At 45.4% G+C, this 27,400-nt stretch overlaps 1 protein-coding gene across 2 annotated transcripts; it reads right to left on the reverse strand.

The window, feature by feature from the left end:
- Positions 1 to 7,077: 7,077 nt before the first annotated feature.
- On the reverse strand, positions 7,078 to 26,788 carry ECRG4 (ECRG4 augurin precursor). 2 transcript variants are annotated; one of them, XM_051608278.1, is made up of 5 exons: positions 26,618 to 26,788; positions 12,522 to 12,630; positions 11,751 to 11,798; positions 9,371 to 9,528; positions 7,078 to 7,476 (listed from the first exon to the last, which is right to left on the reverse strand). In XM_051608278.1, exons 2-5 carry the CDS (start codon positions 12,607 to 12,609, stop codon positions 7,315 to 7,317), a joined length of 456 nt encoding a protein of 151 aa, XP_051464238.1. In that variant the 5' UTR covers positions 12,610 to 12,630; positions 26,618 to 26,788; the 3' UTR covers positions 7,078 to 7,314. The 2 variants fall into 2 exon arrangements, with proteins under 2 accessions (XP_051464238.1, XP_051464240.1); XM_051608280.1 differs by lacking the exon at positions 26,618 to 26,788 and adding an exon at positions 26,292 to 26,353.
- Between the last annotated feature and the right edge of the window lie 612 nt (positions 26,789 to 27,400).

Here is a 27,400-nt window from a genome sequence, read left to right on the forward strand (position 1 = left end):
ATGACTTTGAGGCCTGCGCCCAGGGAAGACTCAGGGAGTAATGTGGTGTTTAGGCCTCCTTGTCCGACCATGCCATCCGCCAGAGCCTCCCAGTGCTTGCACAGCTTGGAGTCATATCCACTCTGTCTGGTAAAGTTCCCTAGGACTCCAGCAGTGCATGGAGCTGCTGTGTTCATTTATGTGACCTGTCTGGACTGGATCTGCAGTGATCATTTTAAGACAAAATGGCTTCTTCTTCCCTGCTCACACGGGCAGGTTTTCTTCCAGTGGAAATACGGCCATACAACTCAGATGGTGAGCCAGGGAGCATTCTCCTGTCTGGACTTGGGGGGAGAATGTAGGTGTTACACATTGCCTCCATCTTTTCACAGCTCTTGAGGTCTGCTTTTTGTTTGAAGTACAGGATCCTAGGCATTTATTCCAAATTAAGTTGACTGGAAAGTACACTGTCGTGTACTCCAAATGTGCCTATAATCTCTCATTAGTGATACACTCATGAAGTGCAGGCTCTCTCTGTACTCAAAACCACGGCTGGATGTATCTGAAAGTCATGCGCACTGCTTTAACAGTTCTGTGGTAAGAATTGTTAAATCAGCTCCCAGCACAGCTTCTTTAACCCTTAACTCTGTGTTATATTTGAGGGAAGGTGCTCTTTCTGCTTATATTTTACTTCTCATGCAAGTTGTTCCATTGGATTCCCAAGTATCTATGAAGAGGTGGTACACAAGGGTGCAGTCCTAGTCCAGCATGTGCAGCAGCCGTTGGGAATAAATGGGATCTGTGGGTGTCAGCTGTTCATTCCAGGGCTGTTTTTTGTTTAGTCCAGTGACTTCAGTGCAAAATACGTGAACTGTACTGGAAAAAGCGTGCTTCTGGAGACTAGCACAAAATGTGCATTTTCAAAAAAAAACCCCAAAAAATCCCTCAGGAAGTCTAAACATTTGGATACTACAGATATGAATGTAAAAGATTTTTAGGTTACCTCACAGCCTGACCTCCTTCATAAAAGGAGCAAATCAGAGAGAGGATAAATGTCTGGTGCCAGTGCAACCCCTCTGTGAGTACACGGTGTCCCTCCCGCTGGGCCTGAGCTGACAGACTGCCTTGATTTGCTGCTTTCCTTGTACTGTTTCTGACTTCTGCTTCAGAGGTTCCTGGTTCAGTTCCTGTATTCTTTCTAAATAGCCTTTTCCAGAAATGGCAGACGAGGCAGTTCATGTTTGAAGCCAGTGACTGGCCTTCTAGCTGATTCAAAAGGCATGAATTGAGGCTGCATCTCAAATACTGTGTTCAGTTTTGCCCCCCCTCACCCCCACTACAAGAGGGACATTGAGGTGCTGGAGCACATCCTGAGAAGAGCAACGAAGAGCAAACCCTGGTGAAGGGTCTGGAGAACAAGTCCTGTGAGGAGTGGCTGAGGGAACTGGGGTTGTTCAGTCTAGGGAAAATGAGGCTGAGGGCATCCCTTACTGCTTTCTACAGCTACCTGGAAGGAGGTTGTAGAGAGGTGGGGGTTGGTCTCTTCTCCCGAGTAACAAGCAGCAGGACAAGGGGAAACAGCCTCAAGTTGCACCAGGGAAGGTTTATATTGGATATTAGAAGAAAATTCTTCACTGATAGGGTAATTAAACACTGGAACAGGCTGCCCAGAGAGGTGGTTGAGTCACCATCCCTGGAGGTGTTTAAAAGATGTGTAGATGTAGTGCTTAGGGACATGGGTTTTAAGCAGTGGACTGGTAGAGCTAGGTTGATGGTTGGTAGAGTTAGGTTAATGGTTAGTAGATTTAGGTTATGGTTGGACGCAATTATGTTTAAGATCTTTTCCAACCAGAAAATGGTTCTGTGATTCTGTGAATTGTGGGTGTTAAAACCGTCTGCAGGTGCTTACGACTGAAATTCTGGGATAATTTCAAACTTGTTTTGGTCTGAACTGACTCTTCCAAGAAGGCAGGTGAGGGTTTGCATGTTGGTGCTGTCTGCTCCCATCTGGGGTCACACATCTTGATAGGAGAAAGAGGCACCAAGTTTGCAGGGAACCACAGATAAGAACCAGCTTCTACCTCTCCAGAAGAGCCACTTATGATGGAGGGCAGTAGAATACAGCACTGAAAGCTTGAAAACGTAGGACTTAGGAGTAAGTGAAGCTGAGATGAGTTCTCATTTCCAAGCCTGAACACAATGTATTGTAATTTTTTTTTTTTTCATGAAATTTAAGAATTGGGATTTTCTGTTGTCACCTGGTCAGGCAGGCAAGGTACAGCTAACAAGACCAGACTTGAGATGCCTGTTCAGTCACAGTGATCTGCATGAATGGCAGCTCAGCTACTGCTGGATGCAAGTACTCCTCTCTCAGTAGGGAATATGTAATGTAGCAAGAGTGAACTGGCCAGCTTGGTGCTAGTGAATGAGATCAGCCTTCTAGGAGAGGTGTGAAAGGCATCCACTGAGAGTTCCTTGAGCCTCACAACGAGGACCACTCTTGCTGCTGGAAATTGTTGCAGTGTGAGTTGGATTGTATTTTATTTTTTAAACATTATGTACTTTTGCTTTATTTCTATATATAGGCTGCCTAGAAGCTTTGTAAACCACATTGCTGGTTTACAGACAAGCTGCAGTGGGGCCTGCAGGCCTAATTTATTTTAAGTACTTCCATGAATGTATTGTCTAGAGAAGCCTCGTGTCTATCTTTAGGTTAGATTTTTTGCTATGTGGGGAAATGATGATCTTACAGTCTTCCTGTGTCTGGGGTGTTTGTAGCTTCTCTTAATCTGTGTAGACTCTGTCGGGTTCAGTAGCCAGTGAGCTCACCACCCTCTGGGCATTTATGACTGTCTCTTAGTCATCTATTTTTTCAATAAATTTTTAGAAATGTAATATATTTGAAAAGGCTTTTTTCAGTTTTGTCAGATAGGGTTGGAACTGAGTGTCAAAGCTGAGAGATCAAAGCAGGGGAGGAGGGGGAAGACACAACCACAATTGCATAAATTCATTAGCCTTAGAGGACAGGCTACAGAGGGCAAAACAGGGCTTTGATGAGTGTGATGGATTGAGCTAGTTCCCAGTCTTATTAGTATTGAGTTTAATGTTACTTGAGGCCAAGAAGTCCTCAGAGGTTGTTAGAGGCTGGTTAGGAGAACACCTGTCCACAGGAAGAAGATGCTTTGTTAATAGCAAAGGAAGTGTGTACTCAACATTGCTAGCTCTGACATCCATACGTCCTCTCCCTGAAATCGGTGGGAATGTAGCCACCACAAATCGTAGTTGCTCTGTCATGAACATTTCTCCCTGTGCTCAGAACACAAGTGGCAGGAGAAGGGAATGCTTTATTTGTAGCTCTGCCTCCTTAGAGCTACCAGGAACAGCAGCAATAGCTCTGCTGAAAATCAGGGCTCCTTTTATATGGCAGGAGGTTTCTGAATGTGATTCCCTATCAACAGGAGTCAATTTATTTTGCTGAAATAGCAATTCATATTTATTGAAAAAACAGGCTCTGGTTTTCTATTCCTTTTCCCAGCGCCTTCTTTCACTTGCCCATTCCGTAATACCAGATGTGGTAACAACTTTTTGTCCACCTTGTTTTGTTGCCATTTACAGCCTGAAAAAAGCATCAGCTGGTTCATTCTTTCTATGTTTTCACTAGTTTCTGACATGCTCTTCAGCAAGGAGAGGGATCCTCTGAATGCTATCAAAAAGCCAAGCACAGCAATCTGGGCTCTGTCCACCTCTACAGAGAAAGCTGTTTTGAGCAAGGAATCTGCTTGCTTTCACCTGGGAAAGAGTCCTGGGATAAAAGTACTCAATCCTCCATCTCCAGCGTGTTTGTGTTACACGTAAGAAATTACAGGGAATGAAGGGCCCCCACACCCTCTCAAAACAAGGGGGAAATAAATAAATAAATAAACAAATAATTTTTTTTATATATTTAAGGCTGCTGCTGAAGGCACAGGATTTGGAGAGAAAAATCTGTCCAGACTTTGGAGAGTATGTGTGACTGGCTGTGGGGGCAGGGCAGCAGTACTTCTGTGCTTTGACAGCAGGGTTACCTGGCAGGTATCATCAGCAAAGGAGGCGGGACTGTCCTGTCAGTCTGACTGATGGATTTTCCTGGCTGACACACACAAACTGGGGAACGTGGCAGTGCTGGGTCATGAAACATGAAGTGCTGGACCATGGCCAAGCTGTTCCTGTTCTCCAGGGAGGCACAATGAACAATGGCTGCTCTTCTGTCTTGGTGGCGAGGTTACGTGATGTCAGTGCTGGGGTGGCTGGGGATGGTGATGATGTGGAGAGCTCTGTGCTGTCTGCACAGCAGACTGGGAAGGCTGGGAGGGGGTGCATGGTTTTTGTCTGTGTTCTGGGACAGAAACAGTCAAAAGAAATTAACTTAGTTCATGTAGTTAACTTTGAAGCACTCCATGCATACCTGAAGAACTTTTTTTTTTACTTTTAATAGTCTTCCTCCTTTTGCCCAAATCTGTGACAGTTCATATTTGCTTGCTTTATTTTAGCTTGTTGCATGTACTTTGACATCATTGCAGCTGCCGCACTTCAAGGCAGGTGCACTTCTCTGCAAGAAGGAGGATGCCCTCTCCTCAGAGCTATTGCCTTGTGGTGGGTTGACCCCAGCAAGCAGCTAAGTACCCTCACAGCCATTCAGCCCCCTTGCCCCAAAGGGATGGGGGAGAGAATTAAAAAAAAAGCAGAAATTAGCAAAATTGAGGGGAGACCTTCATAATGCCTGTAAGTACCTAAAGGGTGGGTGCAAGGAGGATGGAGCCAGGCTCTCTTCAGTAGTTCCCAGTGACAGGACGAGGGGCAATGGGCACAAACTGGAACATAGGAAGTTCCATTTAGATATGAGGAAAAACTTCTTTACAGGGAGTGTGACAGAGCTCTGGAACAGGCTGCCCAAGGAGGTTGTGGAGTCTCCTTCTCTGGAGGTATTCAAGACCTGCCTGGATGCAGCCCTGAGTAATGTGCTCTAGGGGATCCTGCTATAGCAGGAGAGTTGGACTAGATGATCCCTAGAGGTCCCATCCAACTCTGACAATTCCATGATTCTGTGAGATAAAAACAGATTAGTAAGTGAAGAAAGAAGGAATAAACCCAAGTGAAGCAAAGGCCATTCACCATCTTCCCTAAGTAAGACTGATGCCCAGCCAGTCTCTGAGCAATGGCTACCCTGGAAGACAAAACCCCCCCCCCTTTATTCCTCTTCCCAGCTTTCAGTGTTCAGCAAGTCATTGTATTGCATGGAATTGATCAGTTTGGGTCAGCTGTCCTACCCCTGTCCCCTCTCAGAGTCTCATCTACCCCTGTCCCAGTTGCTGAGGTACAGCATGGGAAATAGGTGGTCTTGATGCTGTACACACACAGTTCAAGAACAGCAAAAACATTGGTGTTCTGTCACCTCTGGTTTAGTCACAAATCTAAAACATGGCATCATATATGTTATTAAGAAAGTTAACTCCATCCCAGCCAGACCTCAGTATGTGGTGGGAAACTTCAGCACACAACACAACACGATGGAAAAGATGTATAATTTTGTTCTCTTAGAGAATCCGGAAGAGAGAGATCTTAGAATTGGTTGTGGGCCTGCAAGGCACAGAAGGCTGCTGGGCTGAGTCAGCCTGCAGAAATGGACACGGCTTACAAAGACCTAGAGAGGGATGGTATTTATTTACAGCACTCTTTTTATTCTTCCTTAATCAGCAGGTTTGAATTCCCAGTTTTTGTAAATGCTGGGAAATGATGGAAATTGTCAGCATGGTTCAAACGTTGCCAAATTTGGTACTTTTTATTTTTTTTTATGGACACAAAATGGAAGTATTCTTCTAGGAATAAGTGTTTTCCAAATGTGCAAGAGACTACGTGCTTGACTTTGGAATAAAGGGTCCTCTACTGAGGAAACACACCAGTTTAAACCAATTAAACTGGCAAGGATTCTGCTAAGAGCAAGCCCTCCAAAACCTAGGGGAAAGCTGAGTTTCTGGAGCATGTTAGGCTAGCACGTGTCTGTGCGTGCAGAGGAGAAACAACCAACATGTTTGTTCAGTTTGGCTCCCTCAGCAAAGAGCAGTCTCCATGGAAGCCTTCCTGCAGGGAGCTGGACAGTGCTGGGCTGGCTCTCCTAGACACCAGGCCATCATGCAACAGGAGGCTGAAGTGAAAGATTAGGAAATACACTCCAAGTTAAGAAAGGAGTGTAAAGAATAGCGTTACCATGATCCATGCTTTGGAAATGTCTCGTAAGCTTTAGATGACAGACAGCTAAAGCATCCATGCTGACTTTTCTGGCTGCTATAGCTTGCAGCACTCATTTATCTTTATCCCAGTTCTTCAGCTCCTGAAGTCATGGACCCCGCCAGCCTTTCTCACCTGCCCCTATCCAATCCTCTAACCCTGTTCAAGCTTCAGCAGTGCTTTCCCCCACCAGGCTCCCTGTGAAGCCCCTGACAGCTGAAATCTCCATCCTAGGCTTAAGTCTGCATGAGGACTTTCTCTTTCCATGAGAGAGAAGCAGCAATGTAGCTGATGTTGCTGTGGTGGAATTGTTGGTCATATTTCTGGGTTTTTAACACACACAACCCCACCAACCAACCCTCCTTTAATCCACTATGCTTCATTAACAAATGCCCAGTCTCTGATATATTTGATGCTCAGCCTAATACGTACAGATGCCAGTTTAAATTTGGAACAGAAGCAACTTCATGGTGGGAAATTATGTCTGGGAACTGTGTTGGATGCTATCTGATACTAATTTCCTTTTAAATAGCTTATTTTATTTTATTCCCTGTTACAAGCTAGACTGGAAGCTCACAGCTAAGTGGAATGGACACAAAGGGGAGATAATGTTTAGGTTATTATGCCTGGGAGGGGTTGGGGCCATTCAGGTTAGATGCTCTGCATCTCGGCAATTACTTCTGAAGCAGAGTTCCTGCTTTGAGCCCTTTCCCTGGAGAGTCCTTTCATTTCACAGGCTTTGCAGGTAGGCAAGCTCCTATTCATTGAATTTAGCTTATGTGAATATCTGTGTCCTTGCCTCAACAGGAAGCAGCACTTACATTGAGAGGGATATTTTTTCTTGTTCTAGTTTATTTTATCAAAAAAGCTTTATTTCTATAAAACTTTGTGTATAGCGTACTACTAAGTAACAACGATTACAAAAAAGTCATATTGCTTTCTTCGAAGCCTGGCAGTTCCTTCACTGCCTGTTTTACATGGAGAGGAGGAAATCAGGGTCATTCTGAGGGAGGAGTCAGCCTCACCCAGTGCAGCCCCATTTGGGCTCCAGCTATAGCAGGATAAATGGCATTAGTAATCATCGTAGTTGACAGCTGCTCCATGCCTGAAGGTGTGTGGATTTCGTGGGCCAATTGGTGAATCTTCATCGTAGTGGTGTTGGTAGTATCCACCATAGTATTCATTACGAGCACGCCCGAGGTTGGTCCAGTAGGAGATGTCATCTTCAAATTTCTGCCAGTAAAAGAAAATACTTGCTTTCCAATCCTGAAACTTTATAAGGAAGAGAATGACATAGAAGCAGCGGAAGAGGAACCTTTGCCTCTTGCAGAAATTCAGATCATTTGCCTATTTGTTAAAATGAAATCTTTAGATAGGTTTTTGTGACTTACATCTACCTTCTCTATGGGCTTATAAGGGCCTCAAGTGCAGGAATTGTCCTGCCCAGTCCCACCTGGGACCCATGCCCACACCTTCTACCTATTGTAAGGTACTTAAACAGAGAGCACCTGCAACTGAAACCTTAAATATTTCTATTAGTGTTGGACTGTAAAAACATGTCAAGGTTTTGTACTTAAAAATCGAAAGGTTTGCTTCCCTGCCACCCTCATACTCTTGCATCAAAGTGGGTGCTACAGGCTTTCACTTTATGCCTTTTATTCCCATTTTGCAAGGGTAAAAATGACTGTACAGCACAACCTTCTAGCTCACAATTCTGCTCACAGCAGCAGAGGAAAAACAGTGTGCAAGGATATCAAATACTTGCCAAGTCAAAGCCTTTCCATCTGAATGACTCTTTGGAAATATTTTTTGCTGAGATTTGAAAAAAAAGTTTTGCAAAATACACAATGGGTAAGTATGGCTCCAGTCCTTTGCTGGAACAAACAGTTATCTCATTGTTAAAACCACGTCTTAATACTCAAGAAAACCTAAGTGGATTCATTGTATCCCACAACAGGCCTCATTTCAGTTTTTGAAATGCACACAGGAACTCAAAGGAAAATCATCTTATCTGCATGGTTTGTCCTTGTTACCTCCTAGTATTTGCCCCCAGCCTTTGGTTTCTGACACATAAAACTGATTTCCCTCTTTTTCCTATTGCTATTAGGGGGGAGGGAAGGGGAATATAGCCATGCTGTTAAAAAGTCTTTTTTATCTGTGTAATGTCCAGAAGCAACAAAAAAAATGTACCCTTCATTCTTTCAGTCCAAGGAAAGGATTATTTTTTTAATTGCTCCAGCTTTGAAAATGAGTGCATTCATCTTCTAAGCAATTCACACCGCATGAAGGTCCAAAATATACTCCAGCTTGGCTGTGCCAATGCAATCCCATTAAACGTATTCATGCAGCTGCCACGAGCCAAGAATTCAACGTTTATAACTATTTTTACCTCTTGTTAACGCAGAAATTATTTTGCATGTGGGACTGCAACAAAAATGCACATTTTTCACCCGATTTCAGCATCTAGTTAGCAGAGCTTTGTGTGGAGCTGGGAACTCTGGATTTACAAATTAACTGTTTTTTACCCAAAAAAAATGTATCCTCGTTTGAAGGGAGATGGGCTGCACACTGTCAAATGGGTTTTCCTTTCAGATTTACAGTCAGGGCACAGCTGCCGGTGCTTGCCATGGTCAGGAGCTGCCCACACCATGGGGGCACGTGTGTGCATTTAGGTAAGTATTGTGAGTGCAATTCCACTGAGGAACGCCAATCACGGCCAGCTTGGTGTGGGTTTCTCAGCATGTTATAAAGCAAATTGATTAGGTGGTGGCTGCCAAATTAATTTCCTGAAAGACGATTGATTTCTTTGGGTCTGGCCGCCTGCTTCTCAACGCAAACTTTGTCTGGTTGCAATTTATTAAGCTTAACTTGAAGTAGCAAGCAATGAGCTCCATGCAGGATTTTCATGTCATTTTTCTCTATTAAGAGAATAACTCGGAAGTCTCTAACGAATACGGAGCTTAATTTTCCGTGCAATATTTGCTACTTCGAAGAAAAAGAATTCACAGTGTCTGTGAACAGCAACAGGGCAGCTCCTCCCCGGGTGCTCCCTCTTGGCTGTGCATCCCTGCTCTTCAGCCGTTCAGGCTGAAGCTCCACCGCTCTCGACAGCCTCACACTCACTCACCGCCTCGTCGAATCCCAGGTACAGGAACTGCTGGTACCACTGCTGCACGTCGGGCTGGCTCCGGTCCCACAGCTGGCGCCGCTGGCGTCTCAAGCTGCTGAGGAACTCCTTGGCTGCCTTTTCTTTCACAGACACCTCGGACTTCGTGGCAACAGGGGCTGAAATTGATTCCCCCCCAAAAAAAGGCATGCCAGGAAATTTTTTGTCAGCCTGAAGCATACTGCACCTAAAAATGCTTCTCACATCATGCCATTATCCAGGAATTGTCCATGTAACAGGACTTTTCAGTTACCCTCTTTCTCTTGGATTATATAAAAGCTGTTCCAAGCTCAAAGACAGAAGCTAAGTAAGAAATTTAAATAAATAAGCCCAAACTGAATGAGAATAAACACATTTGTGTTTGTGCTTGGAGGACAGGAGACTGGCTTCTGAGTGCTGCTCCTGCAGAAATGGGAATGAAGCTGAGAGGTAAAGTTAAAAAGCCTGAAGAAGCTGGAGAAACACTGCTAACTTAGGGTGAAGGGAGAAAAGATAGATTTTTAAATCTGTTGTGTAAAAACACAGCTTTTAAACAACTAAATCCCCCTATGCCTGAAAATAAAAGCCCATCAGGCTTTCATAGCACACACTTTGGTGGGTGCAGGGGAATGCTGTTGGCCTGTCAGACTCAGATGTGCCACCCAGCCTGCCCCATGTCCAAGAGGCCAGCATTTGCTGCAGGTGCTAGAGGGATTTCCGTGCCTCTGAAAGGTACAGCTGTGAGGACTAGCTAGCCCCCTGCCATGCATGGGCATGATAAAACGTGGCAGGATGTTTGGTCTTCCTGTGAAGCAAGAAATGTGTGTAGGAGTTGGAGGAACATCTTGGTTTCAGAAGGTTCATTGGAATGAGGAAGAGACCAGGAACTTGGATGTGGATGGGAATTTTCAGAGGATGCAAGTGAAGAGTAGGGCAGCAGGGGAAGCTGGGTGGAGATGTGAAAACCACCAAAGTAGGAACTGAGCAGAGTCACAGGAGGAGGCAAAGGACTGCCAAAGGAAGGAGATGGAAGAGGCAGAAGTTATAGATGAGTTGTCACAAGAAGAGTGGGAAACAGGAGGCTGTTCTGCAGTGATGAGCTGGAAACTGGTAGCAAACACTGTGTGCTCAGTTGAGTGTTATTACTGGGAAGGGGGACAGCTGAACAAATGTCACGTGAATGAGCCTCACACAAGGGACACTGCCAGTGAGGGACCCAGAACTGTGTACTTAGCCTGCTCGCTTCAGCGCACAACTGGAAAAGGGGAGTGAGGCTGGAACTAAGGGGCTGCTTATTCCCTCCACCATCTATTCAAGGCTTTGCAGCTTCTCCTGGTCTAGGCTGCCCAAGCAGCCTCTGCCTGGGTGGTCCCTCTCATCAGGGGACCTGAACAAACAAGCCGGCCACTGCTGGGGTGCAGGGATGGCAGCTGTGGCAAGTGGTCACTCCTATCTGCTTGCAAGCACTGCAGAACAGTGAGGCAGGGAACACTCATGCAAGGCAAACAGCCGTGGATGGGGCACACATCATAGGGCTGGCAAGAATTAGTGGGTGATGCCAGGGGAAAAAAAAAAAAGAAAAAAAAAAACAAACCACGTTACAACAGACTTGCAGAAAAGGGGAGTCCCATCTTGGGGGGGGTGTACATTCTTTGCCTCAGCCATAGAGCAGGCTGAGGGGAGGCAACCAAAACTTCTAGAGTGTTTCAGTCTGCTCCACATCTGCTGCAGTGCTGCTTGTCCCCAGCCAGCTGTTTCCATCCCCTTCCCTCAACTAGCAAGCCATTGGGTGCATCTGCCCACTGCCTCTCAGCCATCATCTCTCCCACAGAGAGAGCAGTCTTCAAGGAGGAAGCACACATGGGGCCAAGAGGACAAAGGGAACAAGTCAAGGCATTCTGAGCAATTCTGCACATTTTCTCCTCCACACCTGAGCCAGCAGTATTTCCATGCATTATAATTCCTTGGAAAAGCTTGTGACTTCCCAGAATAAATCAGATGAGTGCCACGTCTGCCTTGCATATGCTAGAAGAGGTAGGTGCTATACACTGTGTGTGGAGCAAAATGCAGGCACACTGCCTGGGGCCAGGAATCCTGGTTTTCAGCAGGGCTTGTGATAAGCAGAGCATCCAGAACCAAGACCCAGATGGACATGCAGGCACAGACTCCATATGCACAGGAGTTTCTGGTGTCACACATAGCAAGAGCGGCTGTGCCCTACAGCGTTTGAAGCAGGTGCTTCTACACTGCTCCTCTGACTGCCCTCCTTGAGCTGGAGACAGTGACAACAGAATGGTGGCCTTGACAGATAGAAGCTGCCTCAAAGAAAAAATAAAGGAAAGAATTTTGCCTCTCTACTTACCTTCGTGTTTCTGAAGCATCAGCTTAAGCTTATTTTCCTTTGAAACATCTAGACAAGTCAAAATAAAATGCATACACTTACTAAGAAGGAGATAAAAAGAACAAAAAAGATTGCATCTTGAAAAACACTGGCAGCATTTTTGTCACAGCTCAAGACCACCGGGCAAAACGCTGCAGCAACTTTCTCCCTGTGCCTCCCTCTGCTCCTGTTTCCACGCTTGAGTGCAACATTCGCTGCAGGGAAGCTTTTTACACTCCAGCGTCTTCTCCCAGCCCTTCTTGGCAAAGAAACCCTGAAACTGGCCTTCCTCACCAATTAAAATAATTTGCAGCAAAAGACTTCGGCCAGTGCCAGTACCGGGGCGACACAGTGTCCAGGGCAGTACGATAACCCTGGGAAAGCCCTTCTCGCTGAGCGAGGGGCTCGTTAGCAACCGGGCTGACTGCTTCCAGATCCTCCCTTGCACCCTGTCCCAAAGCACATCGCAGCTGTCCTCCTGCTGCAGCCCTTTCCCAGAAAGCATCCAAGGCTTTAGCCCATGGCCGAGCGGCGCAACAGGAGACCCGTAAGCGCTCGGCTGCTCCTAAATGCTTCATTCACTCTAAAACAAACTCTTTAAAAAAAAGATGCTGAACTTGCACAAGTTTTGGAAAAACCAAAAGCGCTCACCCACGCGTGATGCCAGGCTTTTCCCTAGCTCCCGGGACGTGCCGGGTGAGGTTCCCCCTCCCCGCACCCCCAGCCCGGTCCTGGGCCCGGACCCTCACTCACCTGGGGCCGCGCAGAGCAGCGGGAAGAAGAGGAGGAGGGCGGCGAGGGCGGCCCGGGGGAGGGCCCGGCGGGGGCCCGGCGGCGGCATGGCTGCGGGGCGGGAGCGCACCTGGCAGGGAGGAGACCGACAGGATGGAGCCGGAGCCGGAGCAGAGGGAAGGGGCGCGGGCGGCCGGCCCACGCCGCGCCTCGGCCCGACGCCACGGGGAGGGGCGCGGAGGCGGTCGAGGGCAGCCACGGTCTGGGAGCAACCATCATCCCCTTTGTCGCGTTTCGGCAGGACAAGGCATCCCTTCTTTGTTGGACATGGCAGGGTTTGCCAGTTTCCAGCAGCGCTTCTTCCCTTCCCTTCCCTTCCCTTCCCTTCCCTTCCCTTCCCTTCCCTTCCCTTCCCTTCCCTTCCCTTCCCTTCCCTTCCCTTCCCTTCCCTTCCCTTCCCTTCCCTTCCCTTCCCTTCCCTTCCCTTCCCTTCCCTTGTTTATTTTTATTTATTTTTATTTTTTGTGGCTACACATAATCTAGTGCAGCAGGCAAAGAGTTTTTACAAGGGCATGTAGTGATAGGACAAAGGGAAACGGTTTTAAGCTGAAAGAGGGTAGGTTTTGGTTAGATTTAGGAAGGATTTTCCTGTGAAGGTGCTGAGGCACTGGCACAGGATGCCCAGGGAAGTTGTTGATGCCCTGGAGGTGTTCAAGGCCAGGTTGGATGAGACTTTGAGCAGCCTGGTCTAGTGAGAGGTGTCCCTGCCCAGGCAGGGGGAGTGGGAACCTGATGATCTTTAAAGTTCCTTCCAACCCAAACCAGGCTATCATTCTATAATAAGAACTTTAAGCAATTCATGCAGGCTTTTCTACTTTTCTTACAGGGGAATTCTAAAATAAATAAATAAGTAAGTAAATAAGTAAGTAAGTAAATAAATAAATAATTAAATAGCTGTAGCATGTTATTTCACATTTCTCTACATATTCAGCCAGTTTGTCAGTTGCTTGTAACAACAGATGGAAATTAAGAGATTGTCTTGGTGAGAAAACATATCAGATCAAACAAAGGTGGCTTAATTTAGGGTTTTTTTTTTTTCTCCCTTTCCTGCCCTCCCACCCCGAGTCCACAGAAAACCACAATGCATTTTAACTGATCAGCTTTAAAAAGTAATTCAGATTTATTTTTCTACTTATAGACGGGTTTATCTTACAGTAAGAACTCAGGGAACAAAAGCCAGACTCACAAACTGAAAATCCTTGCTCAGCAGGATCATTACTAACGGTGCTGAAATTTCCACTGCCTTTTCCTAATTCAGTTTAAGCGCCTCTCAGTGAATTCAGCTTCTCTCAGCTCCTTCCCTTGCAAATGCCAGAAACACCCCAGACTGAAGCTTAGTGAAATCCTTGCCTGTTCTCCAGCACAAACCTGTCTCTTCCCCTACAGCAGAGAACCCCAGCACTCAGGAGACCATTACAGGTGTCCTGCTGAAGCTGTGCCAGAGTACAGTGAGGGGCACGGGAGGGAATTAGAGGCAGGTGAGGGTGAAGGAGTGAGAGCCTAGATCACTCTGTAACCTATTTGTGAGATATCTGGCAAGCACTGAGCCCTCGGCTCCCTGACCCCAAGGATTGTTTCCAGATTGGTTGCAGATTAATATACACATGCACTGTATATATTGTAACTGTATATAAATATGTACATTGAATACACATGTGTATATATAAATATACGCATGTGCATGGCAAGGGAGCCGTGCAGAGGTGTGTCAGCTCCCTGTGCTGAGATGTGAAGCCTGTTGGTGTTATTTCAAGCACAACTAATTTGTGGGGGTGGGACAAGGCACTATGGCTGGCTTCACCACTCGCCATAAAAAGCAAGGCAGCACCAGGATGGGCTGGTCCCTCAGCAATTCTCCAGCCCCAGACTGAATTGTTGCTTCAGGTGACCGCCCCTGATTACCACATGCATCTCTCCCCTTGTGAAAAAAAATTCCTGGAGCTGCACCCAAAGCCTTTTCCCTGCCTCCCTCTATCCCCCAGCACCTTCAACCTACCACATAGGCCTCTCTGCTCATCCCAGTGGAAATGGCAGAAGCAACAGCATGAAAAAGTGATGCAGTCACTCCAGCCAAAGCACCCCTTGCTCTCTGCTAGAGCCAGAGCTTTGCTGTGGGGCAGCACCTTCCAGACCCCCATGGTGGAAGCACTCCCATAGGAGCTTGGTGTCTCAGCTCAGTTCCCAAGCACCTGAGAATCAAAATTAGTCTGTCCTTTCTGTCACTGCTTTTGAGTGGCTTTTCCCTATGGCCCCATGTTCCAAGTCTCAGCAGACTTAATACCGTGTGGTGCAGCAAACGTTCTTCAGAGTCAATGTGCCCTTTCATGACCACAGCACTGAGCCTCTTGACTAAAACCACTGGAGGTTTTTGCATAGCTAATTGCAGAATATAGCTACAAGGGACAGAAGTGAAGAGTACACATGTAAGGCTACATGAAACAGCCATGATGTAGATAATTTATAAAACCAGGGCAATAACTTGTGAGTATTCACACTCCACTGCTATATTGCTAATGGCAAAGGGTATTTTGTTCAGCTGGGTTTGTAGCAAGACTTGCATGGAAGCTGGGGCTCTGCAGAGCTTCAGGTACTCGGTGCCTCTGGGCCAAGGGACTACAAAGCACAAAACCTCCTCTTGATACCAATTATATCATGATGACTCAAGAAAGTGCCAAGATAAAATGCTATCTGGTGAAACCGAAAGAATGGATTTACTCAAGTGCAAGGTTATTGTAGAAAATCATTGCTCTAGTGTTGGAAGAAGTGATTGACAGAAGAATATAATGCTCAGGGTTAAACCGAGTGCAGTATCTTCCCAGAAGAGGTCACGTTCTCAGTTCAGGGGACAGAAGTATTTGACATAAAGTAAAAAAGTTGTGTAAAAATATAACACCATTTCTTTTCAAGGCAGTGGAGAAAGGTGACTGGTGTTTTCCCCAGAGTAATCTTTATTTCTGTTCCAGGTTGGTTTAAGGACTAAGGCAGTGTTGCCCTGCTCTTGTACTAAGACACTTTTTTTTTTTTTTTTTTCTGCTGAGCTTGCAACTGCTGCATCATTATTGGAAGTATTTACTTTGAAGGCATGATGTCATTCAGTTAAAGGTCTTTCATCACCACTACCACTGACAATGGTAGACTCTCAGTGTCAAAACTTATAGGATCATAGAATCATAGAACTATTCAGGTTGGAAAAGACCCTTGAGATCACTGAGTCCAACATCATCCCTACCCTACAAACTTCTCCCCTAAACCATATCCACCAACACCACATCCAAACGACCCTTAAACACATCCAGGGATGGCGACTCAACCACCTCCCTGGGCAGCCTATTCCAGTGTCTAATCACTCTTTCTGTGAAAAAAAAATTCCTAATGTCCAGTCTAAACCTCCCCTGTTGCAGCTTGAAGCCATTTCAACTTTGTTGAAAGATGTTAATTTATGTCATCAGAATGACTGTTCTCCAGACAGCTCCAGGATGAGGAGCTGTGAGCAGTGTGTAAAACTCCATCAAGCCCCTTAGTGTAATGGGGGCAGCAAACTGGAGGGATGCCATGGGCAGGACAGCAGAGTTTCAGGGATGGTGTGTTTCACTGCTTCCTCAGAATGGGGCTGAGCCATGCTCTTGCAAGCCTGAGTGCTGAGGCAGAAATTTGGGATCAATCCAACAGAATCCCACTCTGAGCCTGACCTTGAAATACAACAGGAGCTTCAGGCAAGTAGCTCACTGGAGCCTGAGAAATCCCAAACACTGAGCCTACTGCCAGCCAGTGTTCTCTTCAGGGCCTGCAGGACTTTCTGTACATTTTTTAGGGTAAGCAGAGAAGATTCCAGCTGATTTTTTAAACAGTTCTGCAAGTTGCTGCATGTTTGGTGACTGCTCAGGCAACCCCGTTTCCCCTGTGTGGTCTCCAAGACTATGCTTAGTGGTTTCAAGCCCAGTGGCTTCTAAAACTGCTTAAAGTGGCATGGGCATGTGTGGCTGTTTAACTAATCTGAAGAAAATGGGGGGGGGAAAACCTTGACCCTGAAGCACCACTTAATTTTTAACTGTCTGAATTCCTTTATTATTGTTGTATAATTTTGCCTACAATTAAGTACGGAGGGACTGCTCAATAGCAGAGACATCTCTGCTTTTGCATCTCATCACAGTAGCTGTTGAGACAACTGTGTTGTATTTATTAAAATGTAAGAGATAGTATCAGTAGGGGCCATTCAAGGATATTCAGTAATTCAAAGCACAAAAAAAATCATGTTAAAAAAAGGTTGATCTTAGTTTCTTCTTCCTTCACTAGGCTTCATGTTTTCAAGCATTTAAACACAATAATGTTCTTAAATGGTGTCTAGATGAAATGCTTAAATAATCACACGACTCCCTGACCTGGATTTTCAAGGAAAAAAAACCCAACAAATATAATAAGACATGATTAAATAGTAGGGCCTGGCATCAGTTTACCAACTTAGCACACAAATACATAATTTGGAAATTAGCCAGGGATGACATTTCATCTTCTGCAAAGAAGCACCATGAAGATTTTAATGAGCCACTAAGAACTCCTGTTTGATCAAGAATGTGGAAGAATTGAACAGTGTCCCAAGCACCCAGGAAAGGGTTATTTTTCTGTTAATGAGGTTTTTACAAAATCTCCCAACCAATTTACAACGTGCCCTGCTCCCTAGCCGTAGGACAGAGGCACTTGGCACTCTAGATTGTTTTCTGCAGCCTGTTCCAAGAAAACCACAGGAGTCATGTTTTTCTTCTAAACAGAAGGAAAAACATCTAAGTCATCAGTCAGTTCCTTCCAAACCTTTGTGAGTTTCATACTATTTTTTTCCACTGTTCTAGAGTCCTCCTGGTAGTGACAAGACCAGCCCCAAATCCCAGGTCAAGCACCTCTGGATTAGGGAAAGTTTTTTTTTGTGTCTGGCTGAGTCTCATTGGCCTCAACACATGGTTTGGGAAACATTTAATCCATTGTGTCTCACCTGGTAGCACCATTACTTTGGTCCATGTTATTAATAAATATTAATGATTACACTTTCCATAGAAAATAGCTACAAAATCAGTTGTGGTTTTCCCCCGCCTCTGCTTGGCTAATGCTGCTATGTTTTGCAGCTTAGGGATGACCCTGTCAGAAAAGAAATGTTGTCTGTTGGTCTGTCCATCCTCCTCCTTTCATCACCTGACAGTACTTTGCTGCCCTCAGTACAGAATTAAGCTTATTGCTCTGGTGATCAGCACAGAGACAAGCAGGTGTGCTCAGCAGTGTTATCTGATTATGGCTGCTTCCTTTCCATAGAGGAATACAAAAAATTTCTCTCAAAGAAATCTTTCTCCCTTTTCTCTTCCACTGCTTCCAAGATATTTTTTGGATAACCCTGGAAGTATATGGCAAGTCTGTGAGCCAGGTCTAACAGGAAGAGAGATGGAAAGGGTCTGTAGTATGTTAAAATGTCTCTTTTTTACCACAGCCTGTTATCAGCTGATTCATTGGCCCACCTCTCAAACCTATCAAGGTCCCTCTGGATGGCATCGTTTCCTTCCAGCGTGTCGACCACACAGCTTGGTGCCATCAGCAAACTTGCTGAGGGTGCACGCAGTTCTACTGTCCATGTCACCAACAAAGATGTAAAACAGCACCAGGCCCGTACTGACCCTTGAGGAACGTGCCTCCCCTCATCACCTTCAGCCCTAAACCCCTTTGCAAAATAGCACACGAGTCTCTTCCTTTGCAAAGAGTGTCACCAGAGAAGCCAGCCTTTCCAGCGCACGGTTCAGTACCTTATGATGAATCCAGCACAAACTGGAGGATGGTGGGAAACCAGGTTGTCCTTCCCAAGGCAGCTGCCTTACCCTCAGAGCTTAAGTCAATGTAGTGGCTTGCTACCACCAAGATGAGGAAGCATCTCTGTCCCGTGCTACCTGGTCCTTCCCCTCTCTTACCAATGCTGGCTCTCATAATTTTCTGAGCCAATTCAGTCTGCAAAAAAAGCAGACGCAGTTTACTTTGCTGTGTTAGTTACCTTCAGGACTAGTGAGTTATGATGGCTCAGGTAGGTGGTTTGCAAGAGTTGGGGCCAAGTATGAAGGCAGTGAGAGAGGATGGTCAGGGAGGAAGGGACACCTGGCTGCTACCAACTGGCTGCCAGACACTTCTCACCGGTGTCTCTCCACAGAGAGGAGTCAACTGCACACTGATCAGCAGGTGACGCTCATTCAGCACCACAAAGAGAACCTTGGGGAGCAGCAGCTCTGCTCATGGTGCTCTGATTATTCTTTATAAGTTTTGTAAGTGCATTTGTTTAACATTACTTTAAGAAAATATCTCATCTTTGATTGAGCTGCCTTTATCTCATTGTTAATTTTTCAAGTTGCAAATTGTGTGACTCATACACTTGAAGTCCTCTATATATACACAGTGTCCTTGTAAAAATCAGAGTGCCATGAGCAGAGCTGCCTGCTCCCCGAGGTTCTCTTCATGGTGCTGAAAGAGTGTCACTTGCCCATCCATGTACAGTTGTCCTGGTGGAACACCAGCAGTGTAGAAGTGTCTGGCAGCCAGCTGGCAGCATTCAGTTGGCCTAAACCCTGGCCAGAAGGAGAAACGGGGCGAAACATGAAACAGAACTTCTTCATTTTGCTGGAGGCAGGTAGTATGTCTAATCCACCCCAAGGAGTATCTGGGGGTCAGGCTCATGCAAAACTTGGTAAGCACTGGCCCAGGAGCAGGTCACTGCAGAGAGAAGGGTGATCTGAGTCCACACTGACACCACCCCACTGAGTGCCCCAATCTGATTGCTTCCTCCTGTCTTGTGTTTGAGGCTTGGTAACACCTAAAACTGGTCTCTGCAAGCCAAATCAGTGCCTTCATGACCCCTTATTGATGACTTGCATACCTGTTAATTTTGGGCATGCTCCAGCATGGACTTCTGCCTGCATAGGGAAGTTTACTAACAAAACAAGTTTTCTTGCTGAGGAACAAAGGGCTTCAAACAGTGACAGCTTAGCTCTACCCAAGGTTTCCTTCCCTCTGCCTCAGTCCTCTCTACCCCAGCAGCCTGAGGCAATGCACAACAGCCTGGGTGGCAGGGCAAGCCCTGCACATCTCCACTGCAACTTCACCAGCCTGGACATAAATTTCAGGGATGTGCAGGGACACAGCACACACCTACTGAGTATGTGCTTCAAAACTATTCTTTTAAATTTGAAACAGTACAAGGCAGGAGCATTTTTCTGAAGAAGGAAAAGAGGTGCATCCTGCTGCCACCCCTTATTCAGTTTGAAGCCACTGTTTCAAAGCACAGGAGCTGGAACATTGCCTGAAGCCTGTCTGGTGTTTTTAGCATAAACAAAATGACCTGCTCTCCCCGGCCTGCCTTTTCAGGCAGCTAGGAATTGCACAGGCTGAAATTTTCAGCAGTACTGCCAGCCTGCCTGAGGCAGGACCCCAGGATGTGAAATGTCAGCTCAATTGGCTGAAATATGTCCAAGTCACCCGCAGCAGAGGGCAGGTGATTGCTTTCTCGAGTCAAACATGAGCCTTTGGTGCCTTACTAACAGGCACTGTGTCCCAGCTAACAGCACACCTCTCAGGTTATCAGAGCAGAAACCTGACTTGTCTTCCTGACATTATCACATGTGACCTTACACTTCTCTTGATCTTCTTTGTGGCTGCTCTTGCTGGCTCTGCTTTGAATCTGAGCTTTCCAGTTTCGCCAGTGCCCTGCCTAAGCCCTGCCTGTGATCAAGCCTGTGCCTCCGTTCATTTGATGTCAGATTGCCTTCCTGATTTACTGTTTGGTTTGTTTCCAGGAGAGAGCACTTTCTGTAGGCTGCCCGTGCTGCTGCTGAGTAAGAGACCATGAGATCTCTTACCAGTTGTACTCTGGGCTGCTTCAAAGGAAGCATGACAGCAAGTCAAGGGAGGTGATTCTCCCCCTCTACTCCACACTGGTGAGACCCCACCTGGAGTATGATGTCCAGTTTTGGAGGCCCAAACACAAGAAGGATATGGAGCTGTTGTAGCAAGTCCATCAGAGGGCCACAAAGATGATCAGAGGGCTGGAGCACCTCTCCTATGAAGACAGGCTGAGAGAGATGGGGTTGTTCAGCCTGGAGAAGAGAAGGCTCCAGGGAGAATTTATAGTGGCCTTCCAGTACCTGAAGGGGTCTACAGGAAAGCTGGGGAGGGGTTTTTTACAAAGGCTTGTAGTGATAGAACAAGGAGAAGTTATTTTAAGCTGAAAGAGCATGTTAGCTGCAAGATTGCGTATCAGGAAGGAATTAATCACTGTGAGGGTGGTGAGACACTGCAACAGGTTGCCCAAAGAAGTTTTAGCTGCTCTTTCCTTCCATGGAAGTGTTCAAGGCCAGGATGGACAGAGCTCTGAGCAACCTGGTCTAGTGGGAGGTGTCTCTGCCTATGCAGGGGGATTGGAAATAGATGATCTTTAAGGTCTCTTCCAACCAGAATCATTCTGTGGTTCTGTGATTCTTGCTGTATGAAGTCTCACTGTGCTGGCTGTGCTTGGGTGCCTGAAAGTTCAGAGGGTGTTCATGCCAACGTGGCACTACAACAGCTGCAATGTATGGAGATTTTAACAGGAGATTTTTTTGCCTGTTGTGATCACTTAGGTGTCCAACCTGCAAGTATTCATGCATACACATATTTTTAATTGTAAGAGCCTTACAGAATCACATTTCTCTCAGAAATATTAAATCCCAGCCTGTTGCTGCTGGGGTTGTGTTCAGCGGGTGGCAGCAGGGAATGTCATGGGGCTTTGATCCTGAAACTTGACACGAGGCCTGACCCAGCTCACAACCAGGCCTATTAGCTCTGTCTGTGCTAGTAGGGCTGCGTGTTGTCTGAACTCAAGCTGGCTCTCCTCCACTCAAGCAGAAGAACCTACCCACATTTATTCATGTAGACAGATCTCTGAAGTCCCTGCTAGCTCCTCCAGGCATCCGCGTAATTTCTCTAACACCCTGGAGTTCCTGCTATTGGGAATGTCTGAAGCTCAGAGGAGCTAATAAGCTGCCATCCATCTCCAGCATGTCTCTTCCTCGTAATAAAAAATGTCCTGGCCGACAAGACAGCCCTGTTTTAGGCCAGATCACTCAATTTTGGGACAGACCAGGTATACAAATTAACAACAAAATCCAATCTGCTTCAGAAATGGGAAATCTGAGGCTGCAATTCTTCAAGGTTAGGTGAGCAATTTAATTGCTCTGCTACCAAAACCAACACAAAAGTCTTTCACCTCTTCCTTGCTTAGGATCTGCCAATATAAACTTCTGTCTTATTTTTTTTGTCTTTTTTTTAAAATGAAGTCTGCCTTTTTCACAAAACTGCAGTTTATTTTTCCTTTAAAAAGCATTTTCCTGATGTAACACCTCTTCAAACCCTGCACTGCAGAGCTGTAGTGCACATCCCAGAGTGGTGACTGCCTTTCTATTAAGTAATGTTTCCACCTAATGACCACAGTGGAAAGGTGCTTTCACTTGGTAAATATCAAGAAATGGGGCAGTGGCTGTAAGTCTAATACATATTAGCTGACCATTATTTGGAGCTGGGAAGGACCTGAGCAGGGTAATTGTACAGTGACACTCTGGTGGTACTGGTTTTTTTTCTCTCCCATGTGTGTCCGGGTTAGTGTTTAGCTGTACAGGAGGCAGGAAACATGCAGGCAAACCTTTGAGGACTTCTTGTATCCTACAGAAGCAGCACAAACACAGTAATAACTATATGATAGAGCAGGAGAGGCTGTGCAGTAGTATAAGATTATTTATTTTATCTAAAGTAATGACTGGGTTAGGAGTAGCTTCTCAAAGTTCATAATTTTATTTTTTTATGGTGACTGACGCAGATGTAGCAACAGTGTGCAACATGCAGTATAACTTTGCTGTTGGTAATTACTTATTAATCAGAGATGGTAAGGCAGAATCACAGAATACTAGGTTGGAAGAGATCTGAAGGATCATCTGGTCCAACCTTTCATGGCATGGTCCAACCTTTCTAGACAAGATGGCTCAGCATGCTCTCCAACTGAAACTTAAAAGTGTCTAATGTTGGGGAATCAACCACTTCTCTGGGGAGACTATTCAAATGGCTGATTGTGACAGGTTGAAACAGAGCTATTGAGAAGGCTTGCTGCCTTTTGAGGAGGCTTGCTGCCTTTTTTTCCAAGGAAAAGAACACTGGGGGAGCACAGATCAGTCATACTTTTTCAGAGACCTAGCCTCGCCCTCTGCTGAGCAAATTTTAAGCACCTGGACAATAAGAACCCTGGTCCAGTTGGTTCAAATGTAACACTTGCCCTTGGGTTTAATGAACTCAACATTTTACCCTTAATTGTTTCATTTGAAATTTTTGTCATGGGGTTTGGGTTGGCCACCTCATTGAGAAACTGTGCTTACACTAAAATAAAAACAAAATGAAACAAAAAGCCCCAACCCACTATAACCAAATCACTGCATCATTACAAAGCCACTAAAAATGCCTATGGAAAAGCTTTTCCATAGTACAAATTTTATATGACTTACTAATTTATTTTGTACAAGCCATACTGAAAATTTTAGAGAGGAACAACAGAAATACACAGAACAAAGACAAGAGATATTGTGGGGAACGGTAGCCCCCCAATACCGGCCCGCGACAGACACATAGTAGAAAGAAGACAGAAACACATAGCAGAGAAAGGGCTTTTTCTTTTCATCTGGAAAAGTGGAGCATATACTGTACGTTATTTATTTCAGTAAAGAAGCCAAACCCCTCAAACCTCCACTACTGTCACCATTCTGATACAATTCTCATCAAACGTACAGTCTCAATATGTGAAACAATCCATCAGTCTCCCCTAGCCAGGGAGAGATTCTGCTGCCCAAGGCACAGATTGATTTCCCTGTGAGTGCACACACAACTCCAGGCTAGGCTGAAAGAGAAACAAAGTAAAACAAAGGCTGATAGAATACCTTCATTTTAGTTTCATTACGGACAAATTCCACCTCTTCTTATTTCATCAGAGGTTTCTCTCCCATATTCCTCTCTGGTTGCTGCTTAAACATCATATAATTTCATTTAAAAATAAGCTCTCACACACAGAGAACTAAACTCTTTTATGTAAATAAACAATATCAATCAGGAATATTATACAAAATCTAAGCACATTCTCTGCATAGCAGTATATTGGAAAACATACCTGCCTTTTCCATTCCCAAACTATGCAAGTAGCTTCAGGAATAAATTACCCAAAATGATCTGAAGCTGAGTATGTGACAAGAACAATTACAGTTATGAAACACGTATATTTTGTTCACTAATATTTGAAGTCTGTGCACAGGCGAAGCCTCCCTTCTGGAGTGCTTATAATCCAATTGGATGTGCAGCAGGCTCAGCTTTTAACTTTGGAGGAAAAAATATCAGATGAGTGTTAACAAGCACGTGGAAGGTGCGAGACATTTTTCTTGGACAACACCGGAACAACTTTAGAACGACTGTCTTGGACAATGTGCAGCTTTCTTAATCAAGGGGAGGGTTTTTAATTTTTTTTTTTCTTCCTAAAAGACAGTCTTGTCAAAAGTGCTCTTCTTGATCCTGAAGCATAAGTCTATACAGGGATGTCAGAGGATCTGAATTATGCAGGTGGTCAGCCCAGAGTGATGTCTCCTAGCCTTAAGATCAATGCATCTCTTTCAGACGTGAAAGGAAGGAAAAGACAGGTGGTAGCACAGAGTTTGTACATTTACAAATTCCTTATGAAATGGATTGCTCCAAATTTCTACAAAAATGTCAGCTGAAGTTGAAATTTCCTTCAACCTGAGTGTTACCATTATTCCATCCATTGCACAACAGTGGCTTCAGGGAATTCCTGAAAAAGGACGACAGATGACGACAGTGCTATGAGGAGCAGAAGGGCTGCAGGTAAGCAGCGAAGCAGGCAAAGGGTGGCAGAGTATCAGACTGAAAAGTCCAAGGGGCAGAACCAGGACCCTATTCTGCAAGGCCTTGGCAAATTACATCTACTCTCAGAAGTCAAAGATTTCTGTTTGTGCCTCCTGTTGAGGATGAAAGCTGCATAGCAAGTGGTAAGAGCATCCTCTGTGAGCACAGCCTTCACAAAGCAGAGTAACAAAGACTTGCATTTTCCCATCACTACAGTGAGACCCAGCCCTCAAAATGGCTGACTGCCATAGGGCCAGACTGACATAAGGGCTTATCTGCCCTATAAATGAAAATCCAGGTTTCATCCATGCTCAGTTAACGGTTCAGATGCCTTAAAGGCATCCCATCTGTGTCTATCATCAGAGAGCTCCTCATCTCTGCACAACTGCATCAGCATTCACAGGGAGTGAAGCCATATTAGAAAAAAAGACATTGAGTACGACACCTTTAAACAATACCCACATGGATTTATTACAGAGTGTTAGTGTGTTGCAACATCCAAATGAACACTTAGGAAAGAAGCCCCAGAAAATATCAGCCATTCCACACTTACCTTCAAACAACCTTTCTGTACATCATTAAGTCTCGCCTATAGTAAGTTAAGCTAAACACAGCATGCATTCCTGTATTTCAGCCTGTGCTAAATAAATGGTTTTCCCCTATTGTTTTTTAAATGGCAGATATTTCACTTTGAATCATCCTGCACTAGCATAGGTCATTCTGTTGTTACCTTAAAATTCTGCATGTATACCTGAATGCACATGGATAAACTGCAATGTTTGAACATTCAGACAACTGAATAGACCCTGCATGCCAATTTTTTTTAGAAACACTATCTGTCCATCACTGTCCCCTGCACATCTTAAGAGATGATGTTCTTCCACCATACTCTTAAATTAAGAACTTCCCTAAGAGAGCTAGATACCTAAAAGTGTCCAGAGTCTGACTTATTCAGGAGAGCTCCCCTCTCTATTAGGCATTTGTATGAAGCCAAGAATAGAGCTTGGCCTAAACCAAACCAAACCAAAACAAAACAAACAACTTTGGTGGGTTTTGGTAAGATTTCAGTTCAAGGAGCTCAGAAGAAATCCATGCCTGATTTAACCACATGCCTCCAAACAGCAAACACAAAGCAGGCAGTCTTACCCCAGGTCCCCCTGCCCAGCCTGCCAGCCCAGCATCTTCCTGCAGGGCTGCATTACTCAGGGATCTGGCAAATTGTCACTTCTAGCCATTTTTACCAGTCGAGCTGGAGGGATGCTGTGGCTGGGCTAGGACACATAGGCCCTGAGGGCACTGTAGCTATACCTGCACTGCTGTCCCAACAAAGTATAGCTTTTGCAGACCTGGCTTAAATCCTCAGGCTATTTGGACTATGAGCCACTAAAAACCAGTCTTAGCAGGGGAGGCAACCTGGCTGTTACAAACATATTAACTGATGAACATATTTGAGGATTTAAAGTACACTGCAGCCACTGCCTTCAGCTTGCATCCAGGAATCCCTGTGAAGCTGAGCTGCTCAATCGTCAAGCTCGTTTCTGTTAAAAATGCTTTCCCTTTGTTCCCCAAACACGGCAGTCCTATTTGCACCTATAAATTACTTTTTAGTCCTCTTGTATAGCAGCATGAAAGGCAAATTTTGACATGCAATCTGGCACATCTAGAAAAGTACACACACTGTAACGCATCTGTGCTACAAACTGCAGCTTTCCTAAAAGTAGTGATTTTTAGTTGCTTCCTCATTGGTCAGCTGCAAGGAAGAAAACATTAAGAAACAAAAAATAGCATTACCAGAGACTCTGCTAATATTCCTCTGTGTCCACTCACTGTCTTTACTCCCAGTATTTTGAGCCGTTTCCTCCTCTATGGAGTGTGCATTCTCTCTCCCCTGCACACACACGGGTGTGCACAGAAGGACAGAGAGCGTCCTTCCAGCAAGCAAGATCCCCTGCATGAGGCTACAGACCCCTGAAGGCTAAAACATTTCTTTATGACACTCTGCAGTTGTAGTTAGGGCAGGAGTAAGAAGGCACAACATTTTGTTTTCTAAAAAATGCTGACTTTTTTTTTTTACATTTCTCCCCTTTCTCCAGCAAACAAATATTTTATCAGTTTACCTTTCAAATAATATGCTTCCTGCCTCCTTCCCAGCCAGAAGAAGTGACCGTTCTTGCCAGAGAACAAGTTTCTCTTTATTTCAGCATGCCTTGCCTCCTGCAAGCAGGGCAAGAAGCAGCCAAGGCTGAGTGAGGGGACTGCTGGGGATGCCGGGCGTGAAAGGCGCGTTGATTCTGCCTCTCCTGAATCCCAACCCCTTGGCTGCAGGCATCTGCTGAGCTCTTCCCAGAGAATCACATTTCTGCTTAATCAGGCCGGCTGCCTGCAGAAAGATGATTGCAAGCAGATGTACCCATGTTCTCATCCGAAAGGAATTCGGGCTTTTTCGTTGGCTGGACAAGCGACCAGCACCCAGGAGTATTTCACGGCTCTTTAATTTCTTGCAGGTGTTGGGAGCCAGTATTTGATGGTGGGGCAGAGCAGAGACCCAGCATGCAGGAGGTGTGTGTGTGGGGATGGATGGCACACCTGGGGTCAGAAGGAGAAGGCACGACCAGCAGGCTCAACTTACTGCAGGAAACAAGGCTCCATAAAGACCTGTTGGTTAATGCTCAAAACCTCACAAGGCTGCAGCAGCAGCAAAACCATGTTTTAATCCAGGCACAGTGGATTTTCCACTTCTTGTTATGGATAATCCAGGAGGAAAAAAAACAGGATGGATATAAGTAATATCAAAATAATTGCTCTGAATCTGTAACTGGTCAGGGACCGACAACAAGCATGGCATCTGCATATTAAAAAGCTCTAGTTTTCAGTGGGACATCCACTTTGCAAATGGCCCA

The sequence above is a fragment of the Apus apus genome, chromosome 1, assembly GCF_020740795.1.
Source record: "Apus apus isolate bApuApu2 chromosome 1, bApuApu2.pri.cur, whole genome shotgun sequence".
NCBI classification, from domain to species: Eukaryota; Metazoa; Chordata; class Aves; order Apodiformes; family Apodidae; genus Apus; species Apus apus.

Coding starts and splice junctions, on each gene's coding strand:
- ECRG4 (XM_051608278.1), bottom strand. CDS start 12,609: ATGCCGCCGCCGGGCCCCCGCCGGGCCCTCCCCCGGGCCGCCCTCGCC. Junction 11,799..12,521: donor GCTGCTCTGCGCGGCCCCAG/GTGAGTGAGGGT, acceptor TGACTTGTCTAG/ATGTTTCAAAGGAAAATAAG. Junction 9,529..11,750: donor GATGCTTCAGAAACACGAAG/GTAAGTAGAGAG, acceptor AATCAATTTCAG/CCCCTGTTGCCACGAAGTCC.